At 38.4% G+C, this 14,687-nt stretch overlaps 1 protein-coding gene across 4 annotated transcripts in view; it reads left to right on the plus strand.

Moving 5' to 3' along the window:
- Positions 1 to 14,687, plus strand: part of LOC139131241 (pre-mRNA 3'-end-processing factor FIP1-like) — a 16,613-nt gene continuing 1,926 nt past the window's right edge. Inside the window, exons 1-15 of one of the 4 annotated variants that reach the window (XM_070697221.1) lie at positions 200 to 334; positions 1,219 to 1,279; positions 2,463 to 2,489; positions 3,780 to 3,894; positions 4,528 to 4,676; positions 5,326 to 5,393; positions 5,931 to 6,053; positions 6,624 to 6,736; positions 7,419 to 7,479; positions 7,793 to 7,976; positions 8,995 to 9,152; positions 9,451 to 9,543; positions 13,071 to 13,190; positions 13,645 to 13,801; positions 14,535 to 14,597. In XM_070697221.1, the coding sequence (XP_070553322.1) occupies positions 286 to 334; positions 1,219 to 1,279; positions 2,463 to 2,489; positions 3,780 to 3,894; positions 4,528 to 4,676; positions 5,326 to 5,393; positions 5,931 to 6,053; positions 6,624 to 6,736; positions 7,419 to 7,479; positions 7,793 to 7,976; positions 8,995 to 9,152; positions 9,451 to 9,543; positions 13,071 to 13,190; positions 13,645 to 13,801; positions 14,535 to 14,597 (1,541 nt within the window). In that variant the 5' untranslated portion in view covers positions 200 to 285. Of the gene's footprint in view, positions 335 to 1,218; positions 1,280 to 2,462; positions 2,490 to 3,779; positions 3,895 to 4,527; positions 4,677 to 5,325; positions 5,394 to 5,930; positions 6,054 to 6,623; positions 6,737 to 7,418; positions 7,480 to 7,792; positions 7,977 to 8,994; positions 9,153 to 9,450; positions 9,544 to 13,070; positions 13,191 to 13,644; positions 13,802 to 14,534; positions 14,598 to 14,687 lie in introns of all 4 variants that reach the window. The other 3 variants (XM_070697222.1, XM_070697225.1, XM_070697223.1) reach the window with 3 other exon arrangements.

Below are 14,687 nucleotides of genomic sequence, written 5' to 3' on the forward strand. Positions count from 1 at the left end.
GCTGCCATTTTATGTTGTAATCGTGTCAGTCCGTTCGACTTCGGGCTTTTCCGAGCATGGACTAAACCATTATAAAGAAGACCAAACTTGACTTCTCGGTACGTTTAGAACAAAATGGTGATTAGTAAATTCTCAATTGTTCAGTTTCAGTATTGTGACCACAGAAAACCTGATCGAAAAGAGTATTAGGGCAAGCAGACTTGCTACGCAATCAGGGTGCTCACCCCAATCGTTAAATGTATTATTCCACACGACTTCTCTTCCCGTCGTGCATCAGCAAACAACATGGCGAAGATTGCAGAGGAGGACGACGAACAATGGTTGTACGGAGGAGGTAATGCTAGGAAATAGGAATACATATTTCACTGAAACGATTGACTCTTTTGTACCCATTGACTTGAAGTATTGATGTCTGAATGGAATTACGTGTCCTTGCAAATTTTAATCTTTTTATTTGTGGACTTCCAAAGTGGGTCTCTCTTACACACGCTGTTCATGGAAACCTTACGATATGCACGTGTAAATTGTCATTCATGTCATGTACATACACATGAAGCTATAGCTACACTAGCTACACTACATATAGCACGTCTCATGACCTATTATGTGGATAGCAACGTTATTTTCCATGTATAGACATTGTCTAGTCGACAGTAGCTGGTGAAGATTGTCTTAGGGACATGCATTTCAGGACGCCGGTGCAAGTTCGATGATGAAGCATGCATCTAGCCCAGTTTTGAGAGCATAGAATTCGATCGGAGGCATCGGCATCTCTGTGCTAGAAGACCAGTGACGCGACAAGAAAACAGAAACCTCTTTCTTGTTGCGTCAAGGGGCTCTCTTACAGAGATTCCAGTGTCTGTGACGTAGAGCAGTCAATCGCCAAATATCAATGTGATTAAAAGTACAATAAACTAGTGTTTTTATAAATGTGACAGTATCCAAAATTTTGCTGTAGATTATCTTGTGGATTGCTAGCTGTGAGCTGCATGGAGATGTTTACATAAAACCTTGTTGTGAATGATATTTGTTGAGCAGAAAAAAATTTTGAATTTGAAATTGTCGAAAAAGTCCCAAACCCTGTCCTGTCATGATCACATGGAATAGCTCCTCAAATCAACCAACATTGTAAAAAATTGCATCAAAAGCACCAGGAACAAGTCAAATCACTCCAACCAGCTCTTTTCCTGAAATGTTTCCATGATTGTCTGTTTGCAGAAGAGGAAAAGAAATCTGCAGAGAATGGTTCAACAGAAGTTGCAGAGCCCCCAGTTCCCGGGTAAGGGATTCTTTCATATTTTGTGACTTTGCCATATAGCCTTGATAGTACTTGCCAAACTTAGGTCAATCTTGTCATGTATGACATTGTCGATACCAGCAAAGAAAGTTCTTCATCAGAATTTATGGACACTTGTATTAAGTTTCAGTATAGTGTAATTTTGGCAATTCCTTCATTTGAATAATCATGATATTGGGAAATGGAATTTTTTCATTTAAAATTAAAGGCAAACAAAATGTAGTTCGCTTGTAAAAAAAGATCATCCTTTGTTTGTAGCTTCAGCAGCTGCAATATATTGTGTCCTTATTATTATAAAGTTGCATAAACAGATGTAAGCAAAGTCATACAGTGATGTTGATCTCGGAACTAGTATGCTAGTTCTCTGAACTAGTTTTACTAGTTCTGCACACATTCCGTACAAGAACATGGTATTCTTTGACTGGTTGCATGGCAAACTCACTGGTTCAAGAGTTCAAATTTAGAGCTCGTTGGACCTTGAACCACTGGATTTGCTCATCCAGATACTATAATGACATCAACAGCATGTTTAACGTCTAGCTTTGTCTGTACAACAATAAGATGTATTACGTTTTGGATAGGTTGTGGTTTTCAATTTTATAAAGTTTTATTAGATATCATTTGCTTGCATTATTTCCAGTTATATGCTAGTTCATTAGTTTATTAGTCATCGGTATTCAAATATCCATGAACAAACCATTCCAAAATTAAGCGTTATTTCTCGTATGAAAGGAGAGATAGCAAAGAAATGTCAGAGGAGTATAGTGTTCCAGGCTTACTTCACTAATGGTTAGTTCCCAAGAAAAGGGGCCAAGGAATCTCCATTCTCACATTGAATCATAGCATGAAACTGCATGGTGTAAATAGTTGTAGCAGTTTTTAAATTTTATTTTCCCCTTAAATGCAATGTTTTGAGTTGTTAAACTTGTAAAGAGTTTCATATTCCAGTTGAAATAGTAAACGTTGCATGATCACAGTTGTATAAAGTATAAAACAGTTTTATTGCTGTTTAGTTTTGGTCAACATTTGGTTTTGTTTCTTTAAGTAATCTTGGGAAAGCATGTTTTATTTATGGTGATAGGGGTGTTTTTCCTTGTCGGTGTTGTGTTAGTACGTGTAATTTTGATCTTTTTTTCATACCAATGCCAAACATCTTCCTCCACAGACTGGAAACTGAGAATATTAATCAGGAGTAAGTACCTAGCTTAGAATAGGAGTTTTGGTTTTTTCTTGTCTGACAATACTCGTATGAACTAACTGGTCGTCAGCTGTTGCCAGCATCTCTTACTTCCACAGATGTCACATAGGTGTCACATCTAGGGATCTCTTACTCTAATATCTGTAGCTATTCTTACAAATTTAGTTAAACTTTCTGGGTTACCTACTGAATCAGTCATTCCGTTTTCAGTGGTGGACATTAACTTGCACATACTTGTGTGTTAGAACACTACATAAATATGAGTCCATGATATATTGGTTGGTATTTACGTGTTTTGTTATCTTTTTTGTGTGTGCTGTGAAAGCTTTGGTGTGCAGAGTACAATGTACATGTAAATAGTTACAATTTTGATGGTTTAGACATCCTCACTGTCCTCACTGTGATATCTATTTACTGATATTTTGTAACATTTTTTTATGTCCAGATTTGATTTTGCAGATTCACCTATCAGTAAAAATCTTAAAATGAAATCCCTGCAATAAATGCTTTTACATCATGCCAAAAAACTGCTGTGAACTTTAATAAGAGTAGTTTATCAGGAGTGATTTGTGAAAGATAACAATTAGGCAATCTGAGCAGACATTGAGTTCATTGAGCCTTGTGATTAAGCATTTCACCATGTTCATCTTTTCCACGGTGAGAGCCATGGACGTATTTTAAGGTGTTGGGAATATGGATGTCTGGAATATGTTTGGAGGATCCAGTGTTTTCTCTAGGAACAGCTATTGTGTGAATCCCCATATCTAGTCAAAATCCCCCTTCAAATGTGCTACATGTCACCCTTCTACAGTGAGGTTTGAGATTATGATGTACGCAGACTATGTATAATAGCATTCCACTTCATGATTGCTTCACAATTATAGTCTATGATGTAACATCATACAGTTGATGTACTCAACTATCTGTAGCCACAGTAAAGTGATACTAGCTTACTATCTGTAGATGGATGAGATAAAGCTGCAAGACTGTCTTTTATTTAATATTTGATCAATTCTGTAACCTTAATTTGAAAATACCTTGAAAAAAATCTCAATTTGCATCACAAAAAATTTGCATAAATTATTGTTGTCGCCCTCTATCAGAACCAAATCCCTAAAATTTTCAAGCAGAGGGTAGCATTCCCCCTTGTGAGAGAAATCTAGAGAAAAAACTTGAGGATCTGGAATCCACAAGCTCAGTGCCAGTGTCTTTTGAATCTCTCATCAGAATTTGAGAAATGTGCCACAAGTCCCCAAGGTTGATATGTCTGAATTTTGTCAATAGGATTGCAGAAAGCAAGCTTTCTGCAGAAGCCCCAGAATTTGTCAGTGAACATGCTGCTGTCTCGGAGGAACAGAATCAGACTGCTGCGTCTGAGGACAAAGAAGAAGGAGAAATGGTAAGTTTAACCCATCTACCGATATTTGATTCTGCCGTACCCCAATACTTACAACCAGTGTTTTATACGTGTGTTGTGTTACCAAGGTAAGATTGGCCAGAGACCCTCAGTCACGTTACAAGGGCTCCCTTCAGTATATCAGTGCAGTTGTAAATGCCAGACAGCTTCCCATACATGTATCATTGCTTGGAATACCTAGCAAAAGCTTGGTAATTAATCCTGAAGCTAGACCTTGGTACAGGCAAATAGTGCTTCAGCTAACCTTTGGAAAAATATTCAATGTGTTCATGGGCAGTTCTGATCTTGTCATCATATATAAGTTAAATCCAAAGTACAAAGGCTATTCTAGTATATAATGTCCGATCCTACAATAAAATGTTGAGGCTGAATGATGAGACATTTTATTGTAGGGGAGGACTTTATATACCAGAAGAGCCCAAGTATGACAGTTTTATTGGACTTGAAGCTATCACCCGAAACTAACATCTTTTCGATTGAATCACATCTGTTGGTAAACAAGATATTTTTGAGTTTGCCTTAAATCAAGCAAAGACCATGTGCAATGTCAGGTGAAATATCTGTCAGATGTCGAATGGTTTTGAAAAATCACTTTTCTCTGTTGACACAATGCAGGATGATGAAGAAGGGGAACAAGTAGGTGATGCTGGTGGAGCAGAGAATGCCAACCAGGAAGCTGCGGATGAGGACAGTGATTCTGACAGTGATGACGATGATGTACAAGTACACATAGGAGACATCAAAGCGGCGCCACCATCCTATACGTAAGAGTTTAATTCTAGGCATCCCATGAATAACCCTGTTTAGTCTCATCTGACCCAGGTCATATCAAGTCCAAGTCTTTCCAGATACCTTTTACTTTGTGAGAGAAACTTTTCTTGACAGATGTTGAAATATGTTTTCTCTTTGCATCAACTTATTCTTATTTACCACATTATTTCCACATACTCTAATAAAACAAGCTCCTTATGTTTACTGTTTTGCGTATAACTTGTTAAGAGCAGTGAAAGAAAAATACATTTGTATTGTGGTACAATTGATCTGTCAGTGTTTTTGTTAAGGCCGGTACCCCGGTAAATGTTACCGGGGTTCCCCAGTCATTTTACCGGGGTTTCCCTTGGTATATCAATGCAATCAGATCAGGGGACAGTACAAATGTTACCAGGGTTCCCAAATCATTTACCAACGTTCTCCATCCTTAGCAAAAACACTGTCTGTAATAGTGTCAGAACACAAATGTGATGCTTAGTTTAAATTTACCATACATCAGATAGCTCAGTATGCTAGAGATGGTGTATTTTGCATGTGAGATAATTACAAGACTGGGGTTCACAGTTTTGATGCATTTTTTGAATAAATGTTGTTGTTCTTTTGAAATGAAAGTTACTATAAGAAACTATTTTTTATTTTCAGTGGCTATGGCAGTGGCCCTATGAATCTCAACATAAAGCAGACAGCATACAACAAACCAGGTGCCGTAGGTATGTATGTGTATTTTAGCCTCGACAGGTTAGCAATGCTGTTGACAAAATAACTACCAAGGCTTATTGAAGTAGATGATTGGAGACACAGTGCTTTAATACAAGACTTTGCTATGATCCTGCAAGATTGCCAAGCTACATTTGCAACACCTCAAAAATTCCCTTTTGCCGATAAGCTTGTTGTGGGTAATGACCAGATCAGTGAAATCACAGAGGGAAACGTGCCGTATTGACATCAATGTGCAGACATGCAAGTGCAATTTCAATGTTTTTTAAAACATTTGCAATCATTTTGCCTGGCAATCCATTGATCATACTGATTTAGTGAGAAATTTTGTTTACGAACCCATTGATTTTCGAAGTTTTATCACACATTGTAGTTATGTTTCATCAACCACTAAAATCTATGAGAACTGCAATAAAAAGACCCGCCAGCCTGTATGTTTTACAAACGGTGAATTTTTCTGTATAACTTTAATAATACTTTACTTTGTGCAAATTACTTTAACACCATCTTCATAATGAATTCTTATCCAGGTCCCCCAGGAATTAAAGCTGCAAGTAAAGGTGTTGACGTTGATGCTGAAGTCACAGTCAATGGAACTAACCTGTTTTCACTTGACCTTGACACCTTGCAAGAGAAGCCATGGAGGAAACCAGGTAAGGAGGATCAAACAATATCATCAAGATTATCTCAGATGTCAGACTCTCTCAGTCCATGGTTTCACATCACTACTATGCCAGCAGACAAACATTTTTTTCATAATTTTGAAAATGTTGTCATCAACCAGCAGATGTATATCCACTGTTCCATTCCGGACTACTGAACAGTGACAGTATTAGAGTTTTGTAATGTTATGGAAACGAAGTTGGAGGATATTTTAAATTTAGATGTGTTACCTAAACAAAAATATATCCCTGTTATAAAGTTTTTTCTCCAACAAAGTGTTGTCTTCCAGAAACACATGATTTTGAGCTCTCTTTGAGCTTGTTTGGTGCAAAAACAAGTGTGAGGTGCAGCAGCTCTCAGAAAGTTAGATACAAACTTGTAGTGAATTTTATAAAGGAAGTGTGGTGTTTGCATGGCTTAAAGTGTGAAGCCAAAGTGAGTTTTCATATTTAGATGTAGGTATCAAAGTTTTATAGAGTTGTCACTAGCGACAGTATCTGTAACTGCTTGTGTCTGCTCAAAATGTACGCTGACTGTTGCGCATTTCCTCCACCCGTCAGGTGCCGACATATCAGACTATTTCAACTACGGTTTCAATGAAGACACGTGGAGACAGTACTGTGAGAAACAGAGAAGACTCAGAATGGATGCCAACATGCAGAATAAAATTTATGTGAGTTGTTGACCATTTTAGATTTAATAATAATTATCTGAAAACTTCTTAATTACATGTACATTTCAGTGGTACTGTACCGTAAGAACCTTATTGTGCTTATCTCCCTGTCTTTAGACTTAGTCACAAACATCACAAACAGGACATGCTGTCATTGCTGCTGTGGTCCTGCTCTCTTGTTGAGGTTTGACCCACATAATATACATGTATACTGAGTGAACTGTCAGGAGTCTCTGTTTCTCCTGAGAATGAAATAATATCTGAATTGTAAATGATGGTAAATTGTGGTGATGGGTATACTTATAAATACATGTAGGTATAGTGTAAAAGAAGTACTCATAATATTTTTGATTGGCTGATGGGAGTATTCACGATAGCTATATTCTGTATAGACAGAGTAAAACTGTACATGTTATATTTGCCTTGTGAATTAAGCATAGAAAATGAGGTGGAAGACTGTAAAGAGTTACCTGTCATTCTGTGGGACATATACATGTAATGTAAGTGTACAGCCTCATAAGGGATGGCTGATTTTACCAGATATTAGGTAATTATATAGTTTTACTGTAGTAATCACCATTTGTATTCACAAATTTTTTGTGCACATGTGTAATGCCAGCCTGATGTGTATCAAATGTTTTTTTAATCGCTTTCGTTTTACATTTGTTCATGTAATGCACAGGTGCATTCAACCACGATTGTAAAAGAGTCAGCCATTCCAACCACAGATTCTGCAAACGCAGGTAGAGTACAAAATCACTGTAGCTTGTCAATTTATCATGTTTTCATCATTTGTGACCAGTTTCCCAAAGTTTCCATTTAACAAGTCCAACTATGTCATTGAAAGAAGCAGCAGTGTTTCCGAAACTTTTTTCATCTAAGGATTTTCGGGCCAGTACTAATCTGGCACCTACTCGACAAGTGTTTGAACTCCCAATATCATTCTGTGACTATCCTTCCATGAAATTCAATGCTATGATCTTTTACACAAGATTCATGTGTACTCATTTATAGTCAACAAAAAACAATCATGATTTTGCATATTCTCTTTTGCAGGTCGTAAGTTTAATCAGTTTGGGCCAGGTCAAGGACCCCGCATCAAACCAGTACCACCGCCAGACAAAGGTAGTCCAATTGGTATAGCCAGAGTTGAGGGCAGGCGGAGAGATAACAGACCGAATTTTGGAGTGGATGAAAATCACCCAATTCATGTTGTAGGCAGTGATAATCCTTCAGATTTGTAAGTGTGAAGCTACTTAACTGGCACTTTTTGTCTCGATGTGGCATTTTTGTAACTCCTGTGCATCCTTGAGGCTCTCTTGTGAGATTTGCACATATTCTTCGTTGCTTGAGGGTGCTGTTGATGATGAGGATGGGACACAGAAAGTCTTGATTTGTTATGGGTTTTCTTACTGATCTGAAGATCATTGATAGTATCCTTGCTAATTAACATTCCAGTTCAATGACATTATATAATAGTGAAAATCTAGTGATAGAACTCGAAAAATGCTTTTTAGTATTCTTGTGTCGTATCACTACTTCTATTTCTCCACAACTGAATAACACTTTGGAAGATACGTGTCAACATACAGTACCTAAAACTACAATGTTAAACTGAGTACCCAACCATCATGAACGGAACTCATAAATTTTAATAGCGTGATTTCTTTCATTTTTCAAAAAGAGATGTATAATAGAAATCTATGTTTAATTTTGATGAAAAGAGTGATTTCTCATATGAGGTGTGCTCTTTCTTCACTTATCAGTAAATAAACTTGAATGTCAATAAAATGGACAGCATTCCTTTCCTTGAAATTCCTGAAGCAGTAAAAGCACATCTTGACCAAAAGTTCCACATGATTTAACTTTAAGGTAGAATGCGCCTCAGGGGCAGATGTTTGGCCTCTCAAACTTTAACAATTCTTTTCTGATCTACCACTTGCGGGGGCTCTCTGTAAAGCTTGTTGTGTAAGAAAAATCTAAGTCTAAGTCTTAGTTTTTCAAAAAGCGAAAACTTTGTACAATCCTTAGAGTTACCACAGGTAAGACGGCCATTTTGAATTTCCAATATCGGCAAATCTTAGGTAATTTGTTTCTCCAGCACTGAAATTTGCACGGTGACACCCGATTTTTATTCTTGATTTTGAAAGACAATGGTATAAAGATTCCTTGAGGAAAATTTGAGCAAAAGTTTAAGTCTTTCACTTTCAAGGCACATAATATCTAATAGTAATAGCATTTAACATTATTTGTTTAAGTAGTGGTGGTGATTCCAGACCAAAAAGACCATTCCCCCCAGGAGGTGGACCGCCATCGGGGCCTCCACCACCCAATATCGGACCCATGGCACCTTTCATGGGTCCAGAAGGTGGCTTCCCACCGCCGCAGTCACAGCAGCCAAGAGGACCACCGCCAGGTAAAGACCTTACCAAGTTTCCATGTTATCAAGCTTGACTAGCAACAAATGTTCTGCACTTTAACACAGTTTATGAATTTCTAGAAAATTTTCTTCATATCTGGATCAAGCTAACTCTACATGTACTGCCCTTAAAAAACATTTTCTCATCATATTGGCAAAATTCTGTTTATTTTTGTGTCTATAAATGTGGTTTAAAACATAAATCAAAGCCAAGTTCTCTGATACTGTAAGCAGCCTGTTGTAGCGATAATGCAAAGCTAGAATTATTCTATTTTCCAAATTTGTGTACCGGCAGGTCATCCTCACATGCCACCACCACCACCTGGAATGGGAGGACCGCCTCCCCCTGGGTTCCCTCCCCCTGACGGCATGCCACCTCCGCCATTTGGTAAGTGATTATTCTTAGTTTCTTTGCCAACGTCTCTGGGTTAAGATGATTTGAACATGCAAAAGAAACCTAAGTGGTGCCTATGTTGTTGCTCAGTGACTGTATTTTTGGACTTTAACCCTTTTCCTGCCAAGTCCATATTTCACCATCAGGTCAAGATGGTTAAAATTAATGAAACACAACATATTCCATATGATGTATTTTAACATAATACTGTACATTTGAAGGCTGTTGAAAACAAAATACTGTAAACTTGATTTTTTTTGGACTAAAGATGCTATAACAGACCAAGCCAAGTGGGTGAAAATATGTCATGTTTTGGCTCAATACCGCTTTTTACTGACTTGGCTGATGGGGAAGTGATACTGTCTGGCAGGAAAAGGGTTAATTTCAAAAGGTCATTAAATATGCAAATTAGGAATTGGCTGAAGGAAAAATGCTTAATGACTTTCAATAATGTTCTATCATAGTATCTTGAAAGGGACATTATTTGTATCTTTTGACCTCATATTGTTGCAAACAAGCAGTTGATAATGTTATTCGACTTACTGAAAGATGTCTAAAAAACGGTCGACCATAGACAACTTCCATCCCGTTTGCGTACACCGTATAGAAAAACATTGGGTCTGAGGTTAATGGAGGGTACTGTTAACCTCAGAGTTGGCAGGTTGACCTGCGATCAGACCACACTGCTAACTGCTATCTAGGCCGCTGTAAGCATCCGCGTGTAAAAAAATAAACCACTCGAAGTGACAGTCGAAAGCGCAGTATTGCAGTTTCGGGATTCGCTATTACCGATCCCGTTTGCTCAGTTACATTTTGACGGTCAGTTTTTCATGGAGATCTTGACGGCTAATCCTGCTCTTAGATACACCATTCTTTGCTGCTACAGAGCACATACACTTTAGAATGCCTACCAGTACCAGCTGACCACGACAAGGCCTATAATTGGGGATCTTTTTCATCTCGTTTGTTCCTCCATATGCATATGTAGACTTGCTCAAAGCCTTTGGGCATGGAAATGTGAAAACAGAGTAAAATGAAGGGATATTTAACTTCAGCAGACAGTCACGTTATTGTCGAGGTGATCGCGAAATTGAGCAATGTATATACGTACTTTGGCGACTGACACGTATACCATGTACATTGTTGGGTGAAAGCTAACTCTGCGTGGCAGGGCTGTGCCAAACCGCTGGCAGCACCTCGGTTGCGGCGTGCAGTTTCTCCACCAAAAACAACCCATTTTTAATCCCAAACTTGCATTGAGTTTCGTTTTCAAGCACACCCACCTCGCCTGGGTACACGATTAGCCCTGCGTACAGGTCTGTGTGTTCCCGGCGTTATACGGCATGGAGGCCGTACGCAGGGCTTTAGGTACACGATGTGCTCAGCTGCGCTTCTGAACTTATGTAGAGCCCACTTTTGGGAGTGGGTCGGAGGCACAGAGGCCGTAAGCGAACGGGTCTAGGCAACTGTCATTGCGATGTACTCAGTTTTGGTTCGAAATGCGATTCAACTGATACAAATAATTACACGAATAACACCATTCAAACAGATCTTGTGTGTCGAGAGGTGACTCCAATCGCGAGCAGTATCATGGCAGTACTCGCCCGGCGCGGTGTCAGATGTCACCGATGCTACACACCGTGCAGTGTTCAGTCCGAGTGCGATGTTTCCAGGTTCAACAAGTGATCATGTCGTGTTTGTAAAACGAACCAACGTAATGGCAAGAAAATGCCCTACATGTAAAAATCTTAAAAGTTGACGAAGATTTGCTAACGATCAAATGCACAGGAAATGCATTACTCTGTACCTGTTTCACTATCACCACAGCAATCTGACATCGTTTTAGTTTTACCATTGACCCAATTGCGTCTATGGTTTTATATTTGTTTCACAGTCCGTGTCATCGATACTAAAATCAAACTTACAAGCAAATGCCCTGCTTAGTTTCACTATTTGACAGTAGTTTGATACGTGCATTTGTTTATGCGCCGTGTGCTCCTCGATATCCGTTGTGCTGAAGTTGGTGTGTAGGTCACAGGCCTTTCACGTTCCAGCTGTACTTTGATGGTTGACGTATGCGTATGCGTAGTAATATTGGTCATGTGCAGGGGTTCAATCATGGCAGTTGGTTCAAATCGCATGGACGCCCTTACCAACATTGAACCTTGCCGTAAAGAGCAAGAAGGTGGTTTACATATCCTTGAAACCGTCCATAGTCACAATTTAGGTCTCCCATTGATTTGACCGGGGATTTCAGTCATCGAAAAATGAAAAAAAAAGTCAAAAGATACAAATAATGTCCCTTTAATGTACATAGCCAGTTTCGTCAACTGTGGTCTTGTCAATTCAAATAAATACCCCTAATTAGGAAAGTTCATAACCTATGCAAATTAGGAATTGGCTGATGTAAAAATGCTGAATAACATTTAATAATGTTCTATCATAGTATCTTTAATGTACATAGCAAGTTTCATCAATTTTGGTCATGTAAATTCAAATATATATCCTTAATTTCAAAAGGTCATTAAATATGGAAATTAGGATTTGGATGAAGTAAAAATGCTTATTGACTTTCAGTAATGTTAAATCATAGTATCCTCAATATGCATACCAAGTTTCGTCAATTTTGATCGAGTAAATTCAGATATATATGCCTAATTAGTAGATTTCATTAAATATGCAAATTAGTCATTATCTTTCACGTCACCCCTTAATAACTTGCACAGCTGATATATCTTGATGTGATCAACATTTGTAGCAAATCTCATCAAATTGTGTGCAGTCGTTCTCAATGTATAGCCGTTTTTTCTAAAATCATTAATTATGCAAATGAGCAAAAAGTAAGCAAGCCACGCCCACCAAAAACTAATCAGTTCTTGCCATTTGCAAACTGAATCTATGTACCAGATTTGATTCTGATCTGATGAGCTGTTTTTGAGATATTGAGCACACAGACAGACAGACACACAGACAGACAGACAGACAGACAGACAGACAGACACACAGACAGACAGACATCGCTGCGACATATGCCCACGTGTGTCAACACGTGAGCAAAAAATGACCTTTATGGTATTTGTTGATGACAAATCTCTGGATGAAGATTTATTGTGTAAATATTGGTGATTTGTAACAAATTTAATTCCTTTCTCAAGATACAAATGGTTATACCCTGTAGAATAACCCTGTTATGAGATTATATTTTGCAAGCTGATCCAACCTTGTGAACTCTCAAGGAAACCTGAGTAGACAAGACTTTTGAACACATTCAGTAACTTTAATTGATACTATTGATATACTTCATTTATAGCATCAAGTATTCAAAGAACCACCAAAAAAATATAAATAAATAAATAAATAAATACGGTAATTGAATAAATAAATAAATTAACTGTTGAGGAAGTATATCACGCATTGGTATGTGTTTAATGATTTTCAAAACAATTTATTTGTATAATACATCTTGCTGCATGTAATTTCAAGTATTAAAATAGTGAACATTCTGCATGGTGCTTTTGCAGGGCCAGGATTTCCACCTCGGGGTCCACCACCAATGGGAGTACCCCCACCACATATGGGTCCACCTGGTATGGACAGAGGTATGCCACCACCTGGTTTTGAAGACAGACCGTTCCGAGGAGGTGTGAATACAATTTTTTGATCAAAAATACAGTAGTCTAGACTTTACACATGAAAAAATTAGCATTCAGTTAGAGTTTCAGGGGATAGCATAGGTTTGCTGCCACAAATGTATGGCTGAGGGTTCTGTCAAATCTTCTGATGTAACACTTGACATAGAAGGCAGTGTTTGCGTGTGATGTTTAAGTGCTGCAGATGCAGGGGGATAAATACTGACTATAAATATGGTCACAGAAATATTAATTGGACATATTTATGGGAAACTTCATGTAGACTTTGAGTTTGAGGTATAAATGTTGACAATAGACAGCCCTGCTCAACAGTAGTGCTGTTTGCCAGTGTCTTGTGTGTACTGTGTAATTCACATCCGTTCTGACCATGGTCTTCCAACTCATTCACTCTGATACAGTGCTCATACTATTGCAACATAAAATCAATTTTGCTTATCCAATCTAGGTCAGGGCTACCCGCCATTTTCACAAGGGCCTCCATCATCACAAGGACCCCCATCAGGTGATTGGGACAGAGGTCCACCTGGACGTTACTCCCCCGACTGGGACAGATACCGACATGATCGCAGCCCAGCCAGGTCAGATGACAGTGAGTTCAGCAGGTAGGCTGTAATGTACTCTATGTGGTAACCATGGTACTTTAACCCTTTTTTCCTGTGGGGCCTGTCACCTGCTGTTCTGCAAAATAAAAAATAAACAGGAAAGAGGCAAAACCTATTTTCACCTTTGCACGTCTCATAATACAAAAATGTAATGACTTACGTGCTCAGTTTAGCTGTGCAAACCCGTTAAGACATGGTGTGTGTCGCCGGACTTGGCTAGCTGTTATGCACTCACGTAACTGAATTGTTCTGACGTTGCAGGATAATGGGTCCTGAATGTCATCTTCTTGACACCCTTGACACCAGGATTAGAGTTGAGAAATTAAGTTTGTTGCCCTCTGTGTGTCTCTGAATTAGGTCTTTACTAAGATGTATATAAGTCAATATTTTTTCATTGTGAAAGTATTTGGTTGATATTTTCATTCAAAGTGTTCTACAGTTGTTTTCATTGCACATCATTTTCTCTTTTCTGTTCACTGTTTTGAATGATATAAAACTGCAAAAACTGTGGAAAGGTACCACACACTGAAGACACGTTCTGCATGATACTTGTGACACATCTGGGCAAGCCTGTCAAAAAGGCACAAAACTTTGAGCAGCGCAGCTTAAAATGAACACAAAATACATATTGTCCTTCATGCGACAGGTCAGGTCTGATCAAAGTGAGAATAAGTAATGTTTCTGTCATAAGCTTCTACTTGACTTTTCATGACATGATCTCTTCATATTACAGTGAAGAAGAGCGATACAGAGATAGGAGAGAATCAAGGGACTACAGAGAAAGAGACAGGGACAGGTTAGTGTTGAAGTTGTCAGTATTCTTCAAAATACCAGAGCGCTGCAGTGTGCTTTTTTAGCAAGTGGACCATGCTTAGCCTTTTGCTTG

This window comes from Ptychodera flava, chromosome 4 (genome assembly GCF_041260155.1).
Source record: "Ptychodera flava strain L36383 chromosome 4, AS_Pfla_20210202, whole genome shotgun sequence".
Lineage (NCBI taxonomy): Eukaryota > Metazoa > Hemichordata > Enteropneusta > Ptychoderidae > Ptychodera > Ptychodera flava.